We start from the raw sequence: 23,301 nt of genomic DNA, 5'->3' as shown, positions 1-23,301 counted from the left end.
AGGGAGGGAGGGACGAACTAATGGGGCGCAGCGCTGCTACTGCTCAAATAAGCTCTCCTGAACCACCTCAGGGACGTGCCTAGGAGGGAGCCCTAGGCACCATGTGCTGGGTTCTGGATTAGGGTGTAGGAAAACAAGCTGGTCGAATGAAAAATTAAAGACAAGCCCCAAAGCATCTACACTATTCTCGATCTTCCATCACTCACCCTTGAAAATCTACATTAAGAACTGAAAGTTAACGGTGTGTTCAATATGTCCATTACATTCCAAATAGAGTATCTGGACAACAAGGCTCCCCCAAAATTAAGAAAATTAATAATTTTCATACCTTTATTTTTATGTGGTGCTGAGGATGGTATCCAGTGCCTCACACGTGCTAGGCAAGACTCCACCACTGAGCAACCATTCCGGCCCAAGAAAGCTAATCATTTAAAAAATAACTAAAAAAGCAAAATACATAATTTCATGCCGACTCATTCACAGCCAACCATCAAGTAGCCCACGGAGCACCTTGAAAACCAACCCACTTTCACCAGCCACAAAACCAGCCTCACTGCCCTCCCGTGGGTATTTGACGAGGAACATCTCTAATCCCAAGATTCATTCAAGGTGCCACATCAAAAGGGCCACTGACACTTCATTGCATTCCTTTGCAGACAAAGAAAAATTAAGGTAAGAAAATGGGGTGGGAAAAAAATCAACCTCAAAATAGAAACAATGAGAAAAAGTTGCAGTAGGCATAAAAGGGCTTCAACGATCTCCTTCTCTAGAAGTGAACTCAGAGGTGCTTATTTTGGCAGAATGTGCACAGAAAAAAATGTTTTAAGGACCATGTGTTGCCTGAATTCTAGAGTAAAAAACAGTACGTGATAATGGTGGGTGAATTCTCAGTGGCAGTCAATTACCAAAGTGGAGGTGACTAGCTAACGGGACAGGCACTTGTGTGCAGGACACAAGACTCCTCACCAGGCTCCAGAGCATGGGCACAGCTCTCCCGTTCTCTTATCTGTGGTCAGGCACAGAACTCCCACACATGCAAAAAGAGCCTATTCCTCAAGTAAAACAACACTATTTTCTTTCATAAGCTTACATAGATGTCAGAGGCGAGGAATAGGAGTTGGGGAGGAGCCACTCAAACAGCTCGACTCCCCAGGGCACCACAGAACCAGACTTAATGGGGATCTGACAGGACAGAGGCCATTCCCAAACCCCCATGACCTCCCAGTTTGTGCTTATTTCAGTCAGACTGGAGAGAACTGCAAAAACACACATCTCACCTCACATTGTTTTAAAACGAAAACCAAGATTTTTAAAAAGTGACCCTGTCTTCAAGTTTCTTCAGTGGATTTATAGAAAAACAGACATTCCTCAGAGACTATTTCATCAGATAAAGCAAATGAGGTCTTAACTGCATGCACTATTGCCTTTCTAAAAAGCCAAACAAAACATTCTGCTTTGTCAGTGTTAGAAAAAATAAAACAACTAGGCTACCATGCTGAGATGCAGAAAAATAAAAGCAACATGGTTTGGAAAATAAATATGAGATACATATTATTCTTGACTGGAGAAAACTGACAGGCCGCCATCCAAAAATTACATGTGTAGCCAATTAAACATAATTAAAGTTGGGCTGCACAAATTTGGGTATTTTTTCCCCCTTCTAATGACAGAGCTAGAAAAGTGGTTTTCTTGAAATTGACAGATGGTGCCTCTTTGGACACATCCACACCTCCTGTGCCCTTCCACGTGCAACTCTTTTTATGCATCCCAAACTCAAATAGAGCCCAAAAAGAAAAATAAGACAGGAGGGTACAGTACTTATCTCTCTGTGTAAAGCTGCATGATTTAGGAGTCCCATAGTTTAAAAAAATCATCACTGTAAGCAATTCAAGTTCATTCCACCGATGAGCTAACTGCATTTCAAAAGCATCTGACACAGCACAGGCTGAACATGTAGCAGACGTTCCCCCAGTCCACCTCAGCTTGCCCAGTTCAATCCAGTAGCCCAAGTTCTCCCTTCTTGGTAAAAATCTGGTGCCTATGACATCCTTCTCAGCTTTAATAGGCTACCTGCTAGATAAGTCTCAAACTTCACCTTTAGCTAAACTACCATAGAACCAATCTGTGCACAGAAAACCAGGTATGAGCCACTGACCTTGTGGTTTAATAGAAAAGGCCTGGTCAGCTGATGCGGTTGGAATCACAACTCTGCTACTTCCTGGCTCTGTGATCCCAAGCAAACTGCAGTGTCACGAAGCCTGAGGTTTGACTGCACACAGTGGCCAGAGTAATGAACTTAATTATGTACTGAAGAGATACTACACCAGACATTATGCTAATCACCTTAACATGACCTCTTCTCACAACACTGTTACTGTCCCTGGCTTATAGATGAAGAAGTTGAAATCAATGAGGGGTACAGAAACCCACACAGTGTCCCTGTGAATGATGAAAGGATCATGGCCAGACGGAAATCCACAAACCTCCTCCAACCTTCTAGCCTTCCTATCCCTGCTCTGTTCCCTCACAAAATAGCACCACCTCGACCCTCTCTTCATTCCTGGGCATGACGTGGCCTTCACAGTTAAAGCACCACTGTTACTGGGTGTCATTTGGGGTTTGGTTTTTTGTTTGGATGGTTTTTTTCCCCCTTTGCTTAAACTGACCTCTGAACCCACTTAGGAGACAAATTTTAATACACAGCCTAACCATTACTTTCCAATGAAACCCCTCTAACTCATCCAAACCATCCATCATGGTGCTAAGATAACTTTGTTCACTCCAGAATTACTTTGTTTACAATGTTACAATTGAATTGCTTTGTGCATGTATCACTTCCCATTTACCCACGACTCTCAAAGGCATTCACCAAATGAACACATATTATAGTCTCAGAAATTAATAAATGTTCAACTACCTTTATAGAATACATGTCCAAATGCAAAGCACTTCAATTTTCTCAAAAAACAAATCCAAACAACTTTTACATGTGAAATAAACTAATTTTTAAATTTACAAATACAATAAACTCACTAAACTGTGAAAGTATTCTGAGTTGTTCTATTAACGTGTGCCCATACCACGTAGACTGTGAACTGAAGAAGGTGTTAACCATTCTATTCAACTTTAAACTGAGGTTTTTATGTTGGTGTGCCTAAATTTGATTGTCTTTTTTTTTTTTTTAGAGAGAGGGAGGAGAGAGAGAGAGAGAGAGAGAGAGAGAGAGAGAGAGAGAGAGAGAGAATTTTTTTTTAATATTTATTTTACAGTTTTTGGCGGACACAACATCTTTGTATGTGGTGCTGAGGATCGAACCCGGGCCGCACGCACGCCAGGCGAGCGCACTACCGCTTGAGCCACATCCCCAGCCCTGATTGTCTTTTTTAACCAAATTTGAAGTCTTCAAACTACATAGATTTGTCAGAATAGTGAGGCCAATAGACCCCTCTAATATGACAGAATATAAATGGGTCTCTGACTCAGTGCTAGTAGGAAACTTAAAGGTGCATTTCAAAGTATAAAAAAATAATGATTTCATAAAGGAAAATTTACAAAGATTAACATTAAATCCCAATCCTGATTCTGTCTAAACCTTGTTAACTGAGCCACTAGCTTCGAAGACATTCCCAAGGCTGGACTGGGGAGTTGTGACACTCAGGATGACTTCACAGGTTGAGCCAACAGTGCCATCCACTGTCCTATGAATGAGCTTCCCCAACACAGCTTTATAAAGCACCACAAAGAAACAGTACCTTCAACTGCCATCTATACGCTATCTAGTGAAAATACATTTGGGGACTCCCTGGAAGACATCAAGAGAGCTGCAAATTTCAGGACAAGTGACTTTTGGATAAAAGGTTAAAAAAACTGCAACAAGTTCAAAATAGCCATAAGTAGTACAGTTTCACAGATTTAATTAAGTTTCACTCCATTCATAGTCCAAATTAACATTCTTTTTTTCTCAACGAAACAATTATCCATAGCAAGAAAAGTAATTAGAATTATATCCCAACTCAGCCAGAAAAGTTTTCCTGCATTGGAGTAACCCTGCTGTCATTGAAATGCTTAACAAATATTTATGGAGCAAACACTGTGAGACAGTAGACTAGAAGCTACAGGAAAGAACAAGACGGGGTTTTCTGCAATGACTTTGTCAAGCACCACTTACAACAGAAGAGGTGAAGCAGGAGACAGAACTGAGGGCGGTAAACAGGAGAAGTCCTAAACCTACATACTAGTTCCAGCAGAAAGGATGAGAAGAGGTGAAACCAGATAAGATCCTGGAGAATGTCGGCAGAGTCCAGACAATATAGCAGCATCGAAATTCTAAGGAAATACTTACTAGTCTATGTGAGGCTACAGACAGTAAGCAGGACCCGTCCATGTCCAGAAAGAGATGGCCCTAAGAGGTTGTTAACTGGAGGGATCTGGCCAGCGTTCGACTCCTAACCCCAAACACAGAGCTCTTCTACTGTACCGCAGACCATTGAATTGTCCAGAATAGGGTGGTGTCACACTCCATAATCATGCCCAAGACACAGTTCCTGCCCTGCATAGCCTAGAGAGGAACATGAGCCAGAGCAACTCTGGACTCCTCTTAGGGAGGTGCCAAGATTACAGTGATAACTTCTAGATCTCACGTTTCACAAGTGCCATGTTAGACCAACTCATAGACTTTTGAAAAAAAAATTAATGTACAGAAGATAAAGACCAGAAATTGGTTTAGGCTATCACTCTAAGAACAGTCACGCTCTTTCCAACTCTGTATGGCTTCTCCATCTTTTACTGTTGGTCAATACCACAGGCTTTGCTAATTAACCTATTAAATGATAAATAAATTTTCATTTTGGAAAGTAGTGGTTAACTAGTAACCATAGTAGTTACCGAATGGCACAAAAGATGAGACAGGTTCTTAGTAGTGAAATCACCTGGGCTCTAAATAAGTGGATTGCCTGAAACATTTTCCAGAATAGGGTGAAGAATCTCACAACACACAAGCTTAGACTGTTTCTCAAACCATCTACACTGACAGACCAGGGCTGTTACTTCCAACCTTTTGTAAACTAATATTTGCGTAAAATACAGTGAGAATGAATGACGAGACGCTGTAGCAGTGTTCAACTGCCAAAAAGTTCTAAGATTCCTGCTCTCAATTTCTGTCCATGTCACAAACCAGCAATCCACCATTAGTGACATGACACTGGTCCACGGTACACAGTTGGGGCAGCACTGGCCTCAACCATTAAGGGTGTGAGCCACTCTCACCTCACTGGGCAGAGAATTCTGGCTGCTGAGGCCAGGTGGTCCACAGTGACACAGTCCATGACTCATCTGGCTCACGAGAGCCTCACAACCACCCAACAACTCTAGGAATTGTATGTGAGAAAACTTGGCTTAGGCTGATTTGCAGCCATCAGTGCCTGATAGACAAAAGTGATCCCGATCCACAATTTTATATCTCTGAGTGACAATAAAGTCTAAATTGTTTTTAGAAAATGTTTTATCTTGAGAAGCTGACTTAGACAAAGGTATCACAAACAGTTGTCCCTGGGACAGTACTGAGGCTGAATGTCCTGCCATCACATGAGCAGACTTACAACAGACCCGTGGTTCATGTGAGAAGAACAGCTAAGCAACTGTCTGGAGTGAACAGAAACACGGGGAGCTCTTTGCTCTGGACTCCACATTAAGACGGAAGGCAGGTGTTATTAACCAATGACTGTCTGACGTACTAAGTCACACAGTCCTCTCCAAATAAGAGGTCCCAAACAAAAGGGGAAGTGTCACCCCAGGATAACTTCAAGCGCAGCATCACATATACTCAAACTACCATAGGATCCCTCGCCACCTCCACTTTTTAAAGAACATTTGTATTTAAATACCTTGAAAGAAGTTCTTCCACAGAATGTGAACTTCTGAAGATTGTAATTTGGGATTACCATAAAAAGACAGTACTAGGGGTTCCTGTTTTCCACAAGGGTGCTGACAGCAGTGGACCAAGGGCCAGCAGAAGCAGCCTGTTTTACTGTGTGGCTGCCACCGAATCACAGGGAGGCACAGAAACAAGACACTGAATGTCTAACAGCTCTTCAATCCAGAGCTCTAGGTGGTGCTGCTGGTTCCCTGGCCAAGATAGATGTGTGGGGACCTAAAAGCACGTTCCCAAATGCAGAATGAGATCAGGTGGTTGGGCAGCTGCAGGCTGCCCTGTGTTTACAGAGGCAAGTTTCAATATTGGGTCCCTGTTAGTTACCTGTTGGCCTGGGAAGTGCTCATCTCTGTAGGTGCCCCAGTGCCTAACACGGTAGCTGGTAATGTTGTAGGCACCTGGTAGCTATATTTTCAAAGGTACTATAAAACACATCTGTTAATAACTCTTGTGTATTTTAATCATTAGAACCAAAAAATTAACAAAGTGTTATTAACAGTAATATTTAAACAATTTCATTTACATGGAATAAACCTGTATTCTGTTCTTTCACCCTATTCAAACATTTAGAAAGAGCCTGTATATCCAGGACTAGAACAGAGATGCCTAAATTCTACACATTTCAAAAAGAACGTGTAAACATTTGAGTTAGAATGTTCCCACAGCTAAGATGATATGAGGGGAGAGCACAGATGCTCTTCAAATGATACTGAAGTATGTATTCTCAAGGAAAATTGAATTCCTCTGAAAAGTCCCCATACACCATTATTCCCCATGTCCCATCGTCTCACGTCTCACTAACAGCAAACAAGCAGACAGACAAGATGAATTTGAATAGAGAAAGTGTAAGTATCACAAGGCGGGCAGGACTTTCTAAGGTGTGCTCAACCCAGGGGAGGATTTCAAATCTCCCAACTAAGGATAATCTGGTAAGGGTATCTAAAAAATGACAGAACTTAACAACTACTCAGCAGCACCCAACTCTTAACTTTGGAAGATGAAAATTGCCAAGGGATTATCAAAAAAAAAAAGATGACTTTAACAATGATAGAAAAAGCAAAACATAGATTTCCCAATGTCCACCTTTTTATTTTTGTCCCCTGCACTGACCCTTACCCTTGTCTCACACTCCATTCCCACTGCTAGAAAAAATAAAGAAAGCACACTAGTGGGGCCTCTGACAAAAATTGAGATTCTCAACCTCATCTCACTTCTTCCACGAGGCACAAGTTGATTCCTAATTATGTGGACCACAGCACTTGGTTGATATTTTGGTTTTCTAAGTCTACACAAATATCTACACATACCCTACCCTGTTACGCTTCAGAACGATGACCTCACCCCGCTAATTTAATAAGAATGAAACATTCCTGCATGAATCTTCAAGTTTCCTATCTCCATTGCAGAAACTCGATTATTTCTACCAAGTATTTAATTAGAATCCAACATGTTTAGATATAGCTTCCGGTTCATAGAAAATACATAGGATAGAAAGACAGCTGACCCTCACCACCAAATCAAGAAGGATAGAAGCAGGTAAGGCAGGAAGGAAGTGAGAGGGGGAGAAAGCTGACAAATCCAGATAGGGACAGTGACAGAGAAGCAGCCCTGTCTTATCAGTGTCATCAAAGAACTAAACTGAAATGCTCCCCTTCACTTGGCCTGGAATCATGAAAGCACTGATCTGCTGTCTGAAGACCCTTTTGTAAAAACAAACTGACAACTTGTTGTGCTTCCTCTCATTCTGAATTCCCATCTCTGTGGAGCAGGAACACAGCCCTTCCCACCAGGGCCGACTCCTCCTCCTGGGCCCTGGATCCCACATAAACTATTCCTCCTGCAGGGCACCCCTGAGCCTTGTCCACCTGCTCCCCAATAAGCTCAGACTGAGGGTGGGAGGCAGGCAGGCTTTCTATTCTCTAAAGACCACCTCTGTTATTCCATGGTGGAATTCCTCTAAACTTGGATTTCTCACCTGGTTCTCACTTTCTCAGTCTACAACACCCTTCATGTCCTGAGGCAAGGCAGTCAACTCTGACTACTGGGGGACTCAGCAGGACTCCTGCCTCCTGCTCCCACCAGACACTCACGAGCCACCCTGTGTGCTCACTGGGCTCCCACAGAAGCCTCTTTCTGGCCTTGCCATCCTACCGCCAACCTTTCTTTTGAATTGCCAAACCCACTATTGTAAACTCCACCGGAGTACAATCTATATGCTTCCACCCCCAAACTACCCCCTGCCCTCCTTCCTTCCCTGCTGGGTGACCACGATGACTGCTAAGCGCTCTTCCTGCACCTCTCTCCCCCTACAGCAGCCCACCTTACAGACTGGTGCAGGATGATTCTCCTGATGCCTGTCTGATCATGGCTGCCACCTGCCCCAGCTACAGTGGCTCCCCCATCCTCTATGGCTTCACGCTGGGGCAACTAGATTATCTACATAAAAAATACTTTTCTCAATTTTCCTCTGTATGCTGGGAACTCCAGATAAGAGGAAAAAAATCATACTTCTCATATAATAAGTGAGAAAACTCACATATTCTACTTCCATGCCTTTATTTTTTCTCTCTTCCTGTATTTTCTCTTCAAACCTCAGCAATAAGCAGGACAATGGGCCTCCAAAGACATCCACCTTCTAACTTCTAGAAGTTGCATAGCAAAGGGGAATTTCAGATGCACATGGGATTAAGTTGCCAATGGGCTGACATTAAAACCGATGATCCGGGATGACTCCAGTGGTCCAAGGAAGCCACTGAAAGTAGAAGAGGTAGAGGGAACATGGAACAGCCACCAAGGGAGGAGAGTGCTGTGGCCCTAAGAGCAAAGCAGAGAGCCCGGAGCAATGCGGGCAGCCTGTTGGTGCTGGAAAGCAAGGAAACCTGTTCTTCCCAGAGCTTCCCAACACAGTCCTGCCAACCTGATTTCACCAAGAACTATGCTGGACTTCGGTCCTCAAAGAACATGCAATAAGAAATTGGTGTTAAGCCACCAAGTTTGTGCTAATTTCTTACAGCAGCCATCAACATAGAATACAACTCTATAAGCAATTACCAAAGCTTCACCGATCTTTTAGGAACCATTTGAGAGGTCATTAAAATGCAAAGATTATTCTGTTCCCACAAGAGCCCTGTCTGCTGACTATACTAACAGGACTCCAGGTTCCTGAGAACTCTCAATACCTTCTGGGAGCATTAGTAGGTAAGTCCATATTTGTCACTTCCTTGCTGCACAGCTGTGAAGCCACTTAACCTCTGTACCTTAGCTTCCTTGTCTACATGTTTAAAAGAAAATCTTTTAAGGTGTTGTGAGGATTAAGTACAGGAAGCAATATATACAGTCAACATAGCAAACAAATAGAAACAGATCAATGAAAAAAATTAAGGAAGAATATGAAGCAAAAAAGATGTTATTTTAAAATTAAAAGGGCCCATATAATTGTTTTCTGTATCTTTCTTTATGCTAGGAATAATTTGAAAACAAGACTAGCAAACCTATTATACATACTATGATCACATAAGCAGTCTCTCCAGCCCATCCACATGTTCAACTTCTGCGTGAAGACAGTAACTAATATTCCTTTTATAGTTTCCACTTAGAAATACAGTGGAGCATCACAGGTCTGTGCAGTCTAATGGTAGCTTCACAATTCACCAATGCATGTAATAAAAGTTGGCTGCAAATGGGATGCTCTTCTTAAATGAAAAATTTGTATGAAATAGCTATCTCACTATTGAAGAGTGTTAGGATTGTGGTAATAAGAATAATTTTTTTAACCTTTATTTTTATGTGGTGCTGAGGATCAAACCCAGTGCGCCCTGCATGTGCTAGGTGAGCAGTCTACTGCTGAGCCACAACCCCAGTCCCTAAGGATAATTTTCTATTGAAAAATTAACTATGCTTATAACAATTTTAAAGTACTTAAAAGCTAGTGTTTATAAAAAAAATTAAAAGGACAGAGCTCCACTGGCAGCAAAAAAGAAAACTAGAAAGTCAAGATGCTGTGGACAAGTATTCGTGAGGCTGCTTGCATGCATAAGCATGTGAGCGGGTGGCAATTAATGTGAGAGGAGGAGGAGCAGTCATCAGCTTAGCATCCCAATTCAAGACTATGTGCATCGAGGTCTCTCAATATCCAGGTATGTCTGCTAATGGGCCAATTGTAAAGGGCCAATTCTACATTCTAATATGAGGTACTAGGAGAATATGAGAGGGACAGCAAATTCCCAGTGAGCTCTAAACAGTTTTTTTAGAATACAGTTCCATTTGAAGAAAATACTAAATCCACAAGGAAAATTGAAAGAGTTTATGTGAAAAATTTTAATCTAATGCTATTTAAATGGTTAGCCTGAAGCAATTTTTTTTAATTTGAAATTTTAAACATTTAAAAAAATAAATTTTTATTTTTTTATTTTAGTGTCTAGCAACAAGAAATAATGGCCTTAAAACATTTATTCAAAAAGTATTTACTAAGAACTAAATTTGTACTAGACACTGAACTTGGAGGTAAGAAGGTGAAAATAACTGGAGTACTGCCAGCACCCAAGAGTAAATGATGCGGTCCAAGGGCCATGCCTGCTAAGCAGGGAAGGCTCTGGTGCACAACGGAAGACAGCGAGTTACTCAGTCGTGGAGCAGGTCCAGCCATCCAGAGACAGTGGACATGACTGAGCACTGAAGGATCATGGGAAAGGACAGCCAAGCGCACAAAACCTTCAGAGTACAGAAAGGCCTAGAATGAAGACAGAGAAGGCCTGGATGGGACACTGTCAGGGTCCTCAGGGTGACCAACCATGGGGAGCAACATGTGCAGACAAAATGAAGAAGCACAGGGGTTCTAGAAGACAGATAAGGTAGGCACGTCATAGGCTCAAAGCAGGAGCAAAGCTGTCTTCAAGACACCACACATATCCTGGTCAATAGGGGCTGACAGACGGTGACATGGTAACACAGATAAAGGAATGTGTCTGCCCAAAAGGGAATTGATGTACCAAAAAAAAAGATGACTCAAAAACATTGTGACTTGGCCCTCTAGGCATTGTTGGGAGAAAGCATGCTTAGGCAGCAAACTTCAAAGAACGACTTCCAAATACTTGAAAGAATTACAAACGTCAAGAGTTACTGTCCAATGGGCAAAGCAATCCACACTATGAAGAAAATTTAGTATAATCCCTTTCCTTTCAAGTTCTACAGCTCAACCAATCCTTCAGTAATCAGCATTTAGGAGGGCCACACTGGGTACACTGTCCTGTGGTAACAGAGCCATCAGAGGTCCTTGTCCTCATGGGGCACCACACCAGTGAAGAGCAATGATAAAATATAAATGAACATACGTGTATTTTTTATATGGTGATGAAAGTTAGAGAGGAAAATGGGGCAAATACGGGGAAAGCGAACAGGAACACGGCAATCTTAAGTAGGAAACTCAGGAGCTGAAACAGGCACCACTATGTCCGGCAAGAGGGAACAGCAACACAAGAAAGGGAACAGAAACCCCTGTGCGGGAGTGTGGCTGCAGCCAGGGGAGAGTGCCAGGCGCTCGGCCAGGAGATACCTTGCTTCTCACTGTTCACTCTGGTTAGTCTCTGGTTTCCCAGCTCCTGAACTCTGGGTTTCTGATCCTCAGCGCTAAAGGCCAGAGGCTGGGCTACAACCAATCCCCCAGGCCAATTGGGCGCCACCCCACGGGGCTTGGAACTGAAGACCAGATGACTCCTTCAGCCTTCTCTGGCCTTTGCCAACAGAGTGAAGGATGAACCACGTTGCAGTGAGACTGGAGAGAGATGAGCCGAGGAACCCAGCTGTCGCAGAGCAGGAGACAGGGGAGGACGCTCAGCCCACCTGTCCTCAGGGGAAAGGAGGGGGAAAGGGGCCCAAGGCCAGGAGGCAAGTGGCAGTCAGGAGACAGCAGGCCAGCTTAATCCCTGGGGAACACGGGCGCTCCCAGCATTTCCCAGAACAGAAGCCCCAGGTCTCCTCGGACTTTCAGAGAAAGTCTAGCTCTTTCAAGAAAGAAACCAAAATTAAATCAATGCAAATAGAACCAAGAATTAGTAGATAAAGTTATAATCAAGAAGGATTTTAGACAAAGGTGTGGAAATTAAAAATATACTTGATAATCATAATCATGTGGCTATTTTTTTCCAGTATAAAAGAATGACATTTTAAAATAGGCATCAGGTCTTGGGATGCAGCTTAGCGCTAGAGCACTTACCAAGAGTGGGCAGGACCCTGGGCTCCACCCCAGCACCACTAAAGTAACCTAACAAAATAAGCCCTTCAAATAACTAATAATCAAAGCCTGTGTTTTAGACACATTTACCATGATCCGTTGAACAAGTAAGCAAAGCCGATGGGTCATTAGCTCTTCCAGAGAATGTTCTTTTTACAAAAGATTTTAACCAAGGACATAGCTAGAAAATGAAACCTATACTTACTACCAAAAATGAAAAGAATATCAAAGACATAAAATCCTACTGAAAACATGTGATCTGCAGACAGAAAACATTTTAGAAGAATCTTATATCCACAACTTTTGAACTTTTGTGATTTTTCTTTCCCAAGAAAATGTTCAACTACTTTTCAACATCACATGTCCAGGAAAAAAAAAAAAGGTGAGCATACAGAATACTGAATATTTTATGAGTAAGATTGAGAGATGCTTACCCGGTATTGATGGAAATTATTTCTATTAGTGGATTCTTCCTGATCTTGGGCAAATCCAACCGAGCTCCCCCCAGCCGCTTTCCATTATCCTTCTTCTGGCCCAGAAGTCGCACAGAGTGGCCTTCAAATCAAGAACATAAGTACACATCAGTGAGTCACGCAACTCCACTTTAATTTTCCGCTTTCAACAAATGTGCTAACGTTTGCATTTAGTTTTGTCTTTTATGAGGAAAAAGAAAAAAGCACCCTAGAGAAGGTGTGGTCATTTGAACCTAGGAAAAAAGTGTCAGAAGAAAAACAGCTGTGTTCTAGGTCCTCAGTTAAAAGTATTTTGCTTACGTTAAGTTGCATACTTATGCTGTATACTTGAGAAACAGAAAGAGGCATGTCCTCGGAATAGAGTCCCACAGGTATGAATGCTCTATTAAAAAAAACAAAATCAGAAGCCCCTCAAAGCAAACAGAAAATCAAAGCTAAGATAAAATTGCATTTTATGGTACGATATTTTAAAACACAACTTTTTAAACTTATTTTTATAAAATGTCACATAAGGGGCTGGGGATGTGGCTCAAGCGGCAGTGCGCTCGCCTGGCATGCGTGCGGCCCGGGTTCAATCCTCAGCACCACATAAACAAAGATGTTGTGTCTGCCGAAAATTAAAAAATAAATAAAATATTTAAAAAAAAAATGTCACATAAGATAATCAGACTAATACTAAGAGCCATTATAATTTCATTACTTTTTAAATACTAATATAACTTAAGGCTTATACAAAAGACAGTACTAAGAATTTGCATACTCCTTTCACATTCTTCATTTATCTTACCAGATTTGTAATTTGGTTTTTTTATGTACAGTACTATTTTCTACAACTTTATTGAGCTTATGCTGTATCCTATAAGATTTACCCAGAGTGAGCATACAATTCAATGATTGTAAGTGAATTTATACAGTTTTGCAATCAACACAATTACCCAACTTTAGACCATTTCTATCACCTCTCAAAATAGTCCCATACCAAATACAGCACATTTTGCTGACTCACTGACCAGATGATGGATATTTGGATTGTTTCAAAGAATGGCTGTTACAATAATGTCTCTATGGACAAGTTTCATTTCTCTTGCACATATTCCTAAAACTGTCGAGTGGTGAATCTATGTTTACCTTTTTAAGAATGATGTTTTTCACAGTGGTGATACGATTTTGTATGCCCACCTTCATCAGGAGATTTGTAAATATTTTCCCCCAGTCTGTGGCTTAAAGCTTCATTTTCATGATGGTAGCTTCTATTTAAAAGTAAATGCTTTTTTGGGCTGGGGATGTGGCTCAAGGTAGCGCGCTCGCCTGGCATGCGTGCGGCCCGGGTTCGATCCTCAGCACCAAATACAAACAAAGATGTTGTGTCCGCCGAAAACTAAAAAATAAATATTAAAAAAATTCTCTCTCTCAAAAAAAAAATAAAAGTAAATGCTTTTCAATTCAATGTCCAATTTTTCCATTTTTCCTTCCATCATGGATTTGGTGTCATATCTAAGAACTCACAGATCTGCCTATCCCAAGGACGTGAAGATTCTGTGTTTTCTTCTTATGTGCTTATGTTGAGGTCTAGGATCTACTTTGCCTCTTCTCTGTACAACAGGGGCCCGAGATCACTTCTCAGTCAGCTGAGAGCCGTTTCTCTTCCTGCTTCCTCTTTTATGGAATTGCTATCACACTTTACGTACATAGTTGCACAAAGCTAAAAACAGCGCTATAATTTTCATTTTAAAAGAGAAAAAAACATAATATACATACTTATAGGAGTATATTAACCCACCTGTATACCATTTCTAACACTTTCTATTGTTTCTTGAAATTCATGTGATACCACTTCCTTTCTGCCTAAAGAATTTTCTAGTATCTTCTAAATCAAGTCATTTAGCAACAATCATTCTTTGAGAATATATTTTCCTTCATTTGTGCAAGATAATTTTCACTAATTCATTACTAATTGCCAGATTTTTCTTTGAACATGCCACATTCCTTTGACATTTTTGGCTTCTGATGTCAACTATTAATCTCATTGTTGTTTCCCTGATAAGTGTTACTTCTCCTCCTATCCTTTCAAAATTTTCACTTTGCCTTTCAACAGTTTGCTGATGGTGAGTCCAGGCGGAGATCTCTGATTTTTCCATATGCAAGTGAGTTAGATTTTTTGATCCACAAAGTTTTTCCTTAGGTTTGCGATGTTTTCAACCAGTAGGTTTTTGTTTTAGTTTTTGTACTCTTCTCTGTCCTGGTCCTCTGCGGCTCCCATGACATTGTGTTAGTGTGCTGGATGTGGCCACAGAGGTCTCTGAGGTTGTCTACTCAAGGTTCTCCAGAAAGACAGAACTGAGAGGATTCAGAGAGGGATGAGAAGGGATGGACTAGGGAGTCAGCTCACTTGATTGTGGAGGCCAAGAGTTCCCACGATGGGCCATCTGCAAGTCAGAGAACAGGAAAGCCAGGAGCGTGGCTCAGTCCAAGCAGAGCCTCAGAACCCAGGAAGTGGATGGTGCAAATCTGCAGTCAAGGCTGAGGCTAATAGCCCTGGAGGCAACTGGTACCAGGCTCAGAGATCAAAGGCTAAAGAATCTGAAGTTCTGAAGTCCAAAGCCAAGAGGAAACAAGTGTTCCAGCTCTTGAAAAGAGAATAAGAATCCACCCTTCCTCCACAATTTTGTCCAGGGGTCTCCAGGTGACTGGATACTCCCCACCCACCCTGAGGGCAAATCTTCACCACCCAGTCCACCAACCCCCAAGGCCATCCCCTCAGGAAGCAAATCACAGACACCCCCAGGGCATCCCCATCAAATCAAAACCTCACAGCTTCCCTTTCAGCAGAGGGGGAAGGCTCAGTGCCTGTCACACACAGCATTGACAGTAAAGATGCTTCACCAGATAGCCGAGTACCCCTTCATCCAGTCAGGGTGACATCTAAAGTCAGCAGTGAGAGAGGTCCTGCTCATTTTAGTTCTGCTCTTCAGACAGGATCATTTCTCTAATCACTCTCCAATGTGACTGGTAATTATCCTTAAGCCACCTAGAAACCTGCAGCGGGGCCCCGACGGAGGCTTCAATCTGTTTCTGCGCTTTTCAACTCCAGATTCTCCACATGTTCCTCTTCATAATTTCTATTTTCAAGTCACTATCACAATCCTTTCCTTGCATTTTTCCACTATGCTTTCCCTTACTCTCTGGAATCCTTGTCTTCTAAATCCAACACTGTTGGTCACTGAGGAAAAAGGATGGACTATTCTTCATCAGGAACATGGTTACAATCGATTTCTTTAAATGAAGTCTGAAGACTTGACCTCTTAGATTACATATCATAGCAAGTCAAAACTCACATCGCCCCCCAAGGATAGTTGATTCGTGGAGACTAAATCTACGAAGCTCTCTCTCTCCACAATGAATGGTTGCTGATATCCCCGTTTAATGTTTAATGTTTTTCGAGAATGTACTGACAGTGTTTTGTGAAGTCAAAGACTGATCACACACGTTCTTAAACACTTTGAGCAAGGCAGATAACTACTCTCTACCAATGGCTCTGAGTGACCCAGTGGGGGCATTTCACGTTAGGGCCATTTTCCAGTTGGCCCCACCTTGTCTTTTCTCCTGGGCACCCTTGGGTCCTCTCTGGGGTCCTGTGGATGTGCAGGCGGGCTCCATCAGGCAGACAAGGGTGGGTAGCTTGGGCTCACTCCAGTTTCTGCTCTGTTCATGTAGACGCTCCAGTCAACTGAAAGTACGTGGAGAGCTTCTCAAACTTCCTATCACTGTTTCACCTACAAGAATTCCCTGTTAAATCCAGGCTAGTTCGCCTGTCCATGCTTTGTATATCAAATGCCAGGACTCTAGGTCCAGTAGAGCTGCAGACCTTCCCTATTACTTGCCACCAAAATCTCCACCATAACTGACAATTCCCCAAATCAACTGAGCCATCTCAGTAGCAGCAATAAAGCTCCTCACTTTCACAGCCCGCTACCCCCTGGTTGAACGAACTTGTCCATCAGCTGAGAAGAGAAAACAGGACTTACACTGTTTTTAAAGAGACTTCAGTTGTCATCATGAATAAATTTCTCAATTTGTTGAATGCTTTTAGTCAAGTTCCAAAATAAGGCATAATTTGCTTTTGACCATTTGTACCTTTATTGTGACTTTGGGGGGGTAATTTGTTGAGCTCCCAATGCAATCATGCCAAAGGCAAATCAAAGGCAACCTTTATAAGGCAATCATTTAAAATAACTGCAGATGCATAATTAGTGCAGACATAAGATTCTAAGCAATTATATACACGTCTCATCACCCCTCATTTCAGAAAGACAGATTGCTTAAACATCTCCTGAACAGACAGCTTCTCACAACCAGAAGTAATAAAACCATCAGTCACAGCCTTTTTGCACTAATCACTTTAATAAGAAACATTAAGGAATCCACTCATTCTGGAAAGTTTTACTTTGACACAAGAACACAGCTAGAGTCAAGCAAGTGTTTGGCAAACCAAATTCCAGAGATTTTCAAGAAAAGTTGAACTCTTCAATCAAAAGTCCAGCGGTTGAGCAGGTGAACAAGACTGGCATGGCTATACCACAATTTTCTGAGAGATGCCCAAGGTGCGGTCATGGCTGTGCAAAGGCATGTTATGTTCATAGTAGGATGAGACAAATTTCATTATATTCCTGCTGAGACTCCAGTAATATACAGCCTGCACTAATAACATTTGATAAATTATTCATCTTCACTATCTACATGCAAATAAAGGAACATATCTCTGCCTGATGATATAATGAGTTATTTTCCAATCCAATGATTCATTAGAGAGCAGCAGACCTAACAATGAGTCTCAGGCTTTTTTTTTTTTTTCCTTTTAAATTGAAAAATACAGTACCCTAAAGACAAAGTAGGAAATCATATAAAAGTTGCTTGTCATATCTGGCCAAAGACAAAAGGAAGGAATTTCATCCATATAACAATCATTTTTTTAAAAAAATGGAATAATGAAACAAAACTTCTGTGATCTCCCACCTCTTTCAGAAATCCTATTTCATATGAAATTCCTGGTTCAATTTAATTCCTTAAAACCAGAAACCACAGAAGAACATATTGTGAACATCATCTAAGCCATGTGCAAGCTATCAATCCTGGAGCCACCTAAACAAACCACCTTGACAGATGAGGAATAAAACTGAAGCAATGTCTTAAAGCATGCATCTCTTTAGGAAGAGAAGGAGAAGAAACAAGGGCTCAGGGCCAGAGAAGCACACGAGGGATTCAGAATGCGGGTAAAAAGGAGTGTGGGAGCAAACGGATCTCAAAACAGACACGCGAAGCACCTCACGTTATTACCGCCAGACACCCACACCCCCCTGTCTGACCCCTTCTCGTAGCCAGCGAGGCCCAGAGCTGAGATGGAGAAAGGATGGCAGCTCAGCAAGCACCGACTGTTGTGAATGTCACCACCCCTCTGGCTGAGGAAAGGGACAGGAAATAAAGAGTGAAATATCCCTTGACATCATTTCCATTCCACACGAGGAGAACCTGGAGGAGGAAGTGCTAGTGGGAAGAGAGGGAGGAAGGGTGTTCAGTGTGACAAACTGACACTGAGAACAGGAGGAGGTGGAAGTGACAGAAATGGAGACACTCAATTCCAATAGCAGGATGAGCACCATGGCTGCTGGTACACAGATGGAAACGCTCTGACGCTGCATCTTTGAGATCTTTTATCTCATCCATTTTAAACGTAAATTCATGTCTCTTCTCATCTAAATAATGGTAGTTCAGTGCTTTTAAAAACCAAGTTTAATAAACACCTAATTTGTAACTTGCATCACATAAAACCCAACTCTGATGAAACTAAGTTTATTTTAAACCTCAAAAGCCTTCAGCAGGTATTTATAAATCGGATACAAAGCCCCGATTCCATGCTGATTTGTACATCTGACCTAATCCACCAAAGAATGTCACTGAAGCATTTTATCAACTGAAATTATCATTTACTGAAAATCTCTGTACCAAAACTCTAGTTGTTCCTATAATTCCCTGTTGTGTCCACATTCCTGAACTCATAATGCTGAGAACCCTACATGAAGTGTACCCAGGCACTGGGTGTTACTTGCAGTCATCGCCATGTGCCAGTTGAATCGAGGTTTGATGTTGTCCGTAAACCTCTGAGAGCAGAGATCCTTCCTGAACCCCACAGAGCCGGCCGCACTGCACATTGTTAGTGCAGAGGGAACCCACCCCATGTGCACCGGGGAGCAGCCTGCTGTCACCCAGGAAGCCAGAGAGCCGGGCCTGGAGCATGCGTGCACCAGCTAAAGGTCAGAAATATGCTTAACCACGACCCTTGTGCTTACTGACTGCGTGATGGCCTCTGCACACACACTCACTGCTCTGGATCCCCCAAGCTCCAGGGGGTGGTGGAGATTGGCCCCAGGCCGCACTACTGGGCATAGAAACACCAGCCTTCTCCTCTGGCAGTATGGGATCCTACCAATTTTTCCCCATTTACTTTTTTTCCCTTCCTCAAGGATCTCTAAAATGGCCAGCCTCTCCTCCAGGACTTTGTTCAATCTGCCTAATTGTGAAGGCCATTCACTGCTCCCTTCATGTGACCACCCACCTCACCACCAGAAAGCGCTCCTGCCAGGCCATCTTGGTCTCTTGCCAACGGCACTCACTGCACAGATTCCGCCCTGTAGGGTACATACCCAGAAGACCCAGCTGAACTCTAAGCTCTGGGTCAGCCTGTTGGAAAACGTCCCAGTAAAGCAACCCAACACGATGCTGGGGGCAGAGGGCAGGAGTAGACTGGCAGAAAATTCAGGCGAAAAGAGTAATTAACACACTGACGACATCCACTCTCATGTAAATTTGGTCAACTGGACTACCATTTGACATTACCAGATGAGAGTGATCAATTTAATCTGTATTTTTAACCAAACATTCAGCATTGTCACTGGACATCTCTTTCCAATTTCAAAGAAAAGCAAAAGTTGTTCTCCAACTACTCCATTCAATAGAGGTCCTCACTTCCAGTACTTCTTGGGGGAAGAAAACATTTTCTGATTCCATGCAAAAGTGAAAACCTCCCTTGAAGTATTTAACATCTTTAAAGAAGAAAAATGAAACAAAAAGTTGGGCTGAATGGAAGCAGCAGGTTTGTCACAGGTCTGGGTTTCAAAACTTCACACATATTGACGTCAGAATTGATTCAAAAACATCTTCCCGATTCAAGCCCCAATTCTTAGCTATTAAGATTAGACAGCTTCTCCTTCAGCCAGTAGAAAAGCTTTAAACGTTAGCTACAACAGCACCTAGAAAAAGATTTTAAAATGAGAAAAGAACAATAAAAATAAACTGTCCAAAGAGACAAAAGTCCAAGTGCAAATCAATGCAAGCGAAGAGAGGCCACTCACAATGGGACTCACATCATCTCTGCTGTCTCCAGAGCCAGGCTGAGGACAATGAACCCAACAGCTCACCTGCAGGCAGGTGGGCTGGGAGGAGGGCAAGGTAAGGTCACAGTACAGTTTATACCTCTAGAAACATGAGGATCAGTAACCAAACTCCTACTGCACATAAAAAAGCACCCACACTGATACCAATAATGTGAAATCTGCCTATGAACAAGGACATGGAAAGAGGAAAGCATTTGTTGGAATGGAAGGTTCTTAAGCATTTTTTCTTCCATTGGCTTGTTACAGCTGGTATAAGTTATTTGTAAACAAAAGTCATATGATAAACAATCACATAAGCAAATGCCCTCAGACTAACGAGGATGCCTTCCAGAGGCAAATTACAATGAGCAGTTAACTTTATGTCTCTATTGTATTTTGTATAAGCAGATGTACCCTTTATGACAGGGAGGTTTCTGCAGTACCAACTTACTTCTCGGAATCTAAACCAAATGTGCATCGACATAGTCACAAGCCAAAGGACTCCCATCAGCAACTCAGCATTAGTACTGAACCTTCACGGAGCTCCTCGATCACTCTGCCTTACTACAAGAGACTGGCCTCAATCCCAAATTTGTTCAACAGCTCCGAAACTTCAGTGCCTACAACACAAAACTATGAATGCCTCTTGTCGGTACCTAAAGCAGCCACACAGCAATAAAGGGCAGCAGCACTGCTCATGCTCAAACCTACACTCCCCTAGTTACCACACCAAAGGAGAAAAGCAGCAACCGACCACACAAAAGGTGGCATTCGAGCCTTCTGAAAATGAGAACCGCAAAAGACAAGAAACCCGGAGCCTGCAAGTCGTGCTGACCTTCCAAACAGAAGCTCAGATTCCCACTGTCAGCCACACATGAAAATGTCAAGCCCCCTCCTGTTACTGTTCCAGTCTAGCCAGCCCCAGGTGTGAGACAGGAAGGAGAGGAAGCTGGGGAGCCGTCCCATCCACGCATCTTAAGATGGGCCTGAGTCTCCCATGGCCTTTCAGTCCTGATCCGATCCACAGCTGACACATCACCACCAAGAGCTGCCCACTGTACTGTGGGCAGGACACACAGGAGCAGAAGGAGGGGGAAGGAGCTCCCGGGGCCTTCAAGCCGGTCTCATTCCTGCACCCCAGGGGAAGAGAGGCCCTGCTACAGAAATGGTGAAAGCAAAGTTTAGAAATGCAAGAAAAACAAAGACGATGCGAATTTTATATTGCAATATATTAATGAGTACATATAACTGAAGCCAAAGCTTCATGATCCTACACATGAGCTTAAGTGGTACTTAGAAATTCTTCAGAAGTTAAATGCAAAATACAGACAGCCAAAATACAAACCCCCATGGCTCCCCTAAAAACATTCTGTCCTGAGCTACCACACCGACTTCTGCCCTCAGGGAACTTCAGATCTCCAGGAAAATCAATTGGTAAATGACAGAAGATCTGATCAAGGATTCCAGGTAGAGCGGGACACAGGAGGGAGCCATGGACTCTCACAGGAATAAAATCAGCAAAGCTTCCAGGAGAGGTGACAGGACACCATTTTTATACAGGACTGTGTGTACTTCACAGAGTGTCTGCCAGAATTCCTGTTGTTGCCCATTTTCCACTTCTTCAAAACCCATCGAATTCAGGGCCTTTCACTAAAGCCAGACTGCCTTTCTCTGTGCAGCTTCTTCATGCCAGGAAGCTGCACAGAGAAAAGGCACACCTTTGAAAATAAAAATATTCCAAATATTTTTATTTACAAAATAATTTACAAAAATTACATGGGCTCAAGATTCTGAGGTCTGGTCAAAAGATGAATCAAATATTGTTTTAAATTTTTTAAAATTTTAAGAATTGACAACTGATGAATATGAACTGTTAAAGACTTAAAAACTACCTGTATTAAAATACTTCTGGTTAGAGCTGTAATACTTACCTGGCTTAAATGCCTAACAAGAATTTTAAAATAAGCCATTCTCTTAAAAAATGTGCAACGGTTTTCTTGACCTAACCATTTGACAATAAAAACCTATGTGTTTTACATAAAAACTTCAAAAATTACCCTTAAAAACACACATAGACAAAATAATTTCCTCTGTAGAATCTCATTAACTTTTTATTAGTTAAACCATTTTTTTTATTGCTGACTACAGTAAAAATACTTTTTACCCACTCATTTCCCAACTTAAGCACCTTACAGCAAGAGAAGGCTCAAATATTCTACTCCAGACTTTTAAAGAAAAAAATCTTTATAAATAAAGTTGTGTGGGGAAAAGGGGTTTCTTTCCTACCAAAAAATGTTTTCACACTGGTACAAAATTAGATGGCAAGAAAAACCCGAAGAGGGAGAAAGAGATCAGAGAGAAAATGAGATGTGTGACCAGGCAAATGCTCGGGAGGATTTGGAGAGAACGAGAAAGCAGCATCCTAGACGACATGTGCGAGGAAGGGTATTACAGTGGAGGGGCCTCCCGTCTCCCTTCCCTCTGTTCAGGATAAGCAGCTTCACAGACGAGAAGGCACATGGGCTTTGGAACCAGAGGACGAGGTTCCCCTCACCTTAAGCCAAGGCCTGGCTGCACAGCCAGTAAGGCCGAGCGAGCTTCGGTGTACAGATGGAGGGCGAGAGCACATGGAGGGTTAGCCAGAGGAGTAAATGGAAGTTAGTTATAGCAGCCACTGTAATGACTGCCACTGGGCTCCCAGGGAGACTGACAATGTCTTGGTGGGAGCAGTGGGGAGGTGGGTGGTGCTGGGGGATTGAACCCAGGGGCACTTTACCACTTAGCCACATCCCCAGACTTTTTACTTTTTTATTTTGAGGCTGGCATTGAACTTGAGCTCCTCCTGCCTCAGCCTCCTGAATCCCTGGGCTTACAGGTGTGTGCCGCCACACCCAGCCCCTAATGATATTGCTTAAAGCAAGGCAAGTAGGCCTTTAAAACATTTAAACACTGTAAGTTAAAGTCAAATCCCATATCTTTTAAAAGTTTGGGGGGCTAAGAAATGGGTCACAAATAATTGTATTGATAACAATACAAATCATATTTGTGAATAATTATTAGATATATATAAAAGACTGGATATGTAAAAAAGCCATTTCACTCCCATGAAATGGCTCCACTGCTCTGTGATGTGCTTTCATGGACAGGACAGAAGGAGGCTGAGGTGGCACAGGATCCTGGGTAAGCTGGGTGTGTGCACTCCAGGGCAAGGTGAGGGACCATGGCTATTCCACCTTGCACACC

General features: G+C 42.4%; 1 protein-coding gene across 6 annotated transcripts in view; it reads right to left on the bottom strand.

Annotated features, from left to right (window-relative positions):
* The window catches only part of Cdkal1 (CDKAL1 threonylcarbamoyladenosine tRNA methylthiotransferase), a 596,174-nt gene that overhangs the window by 361,593 nt on the left and 211,280 nt on the right, over positions 1 to 23,301 (bottom strand). For all 6 annotated transcript variants that reach the window (XM_027948318.3, XM_027948315.2, XM_027948319.2 and 3 more), the window contains one exon: positions 12,593 to 12,713. In XM_027948318.3, the coding sequence (XP_027804119.2) occupies positions 12,593 to 12,713 (121 nt within the window). The remainder of the gene's footprint in view (positions 1 to 12,592; positions 12,714 to 23,301) is intronic.

Source organism: Marmota flaviventris, chromosome 6 (genome assembly GCF_047511675.1).
Source record: "Marmota flaviventris isolate mMarFla1 chromosome 6, mMarFla1.hap1, whole genome shotgun sequence".
Lineage (NCBI taxonomy): Eukaryota > Metazoa > Chordata > Mammalia > Rodentia > Sciuridae > Marmota > Marmota flaviventris.
The sequence above is the reverse complement of the archived record's forward strand: the minus strand, read 5'-3'. Positions and strand labels throughout refer to the sequence as shown.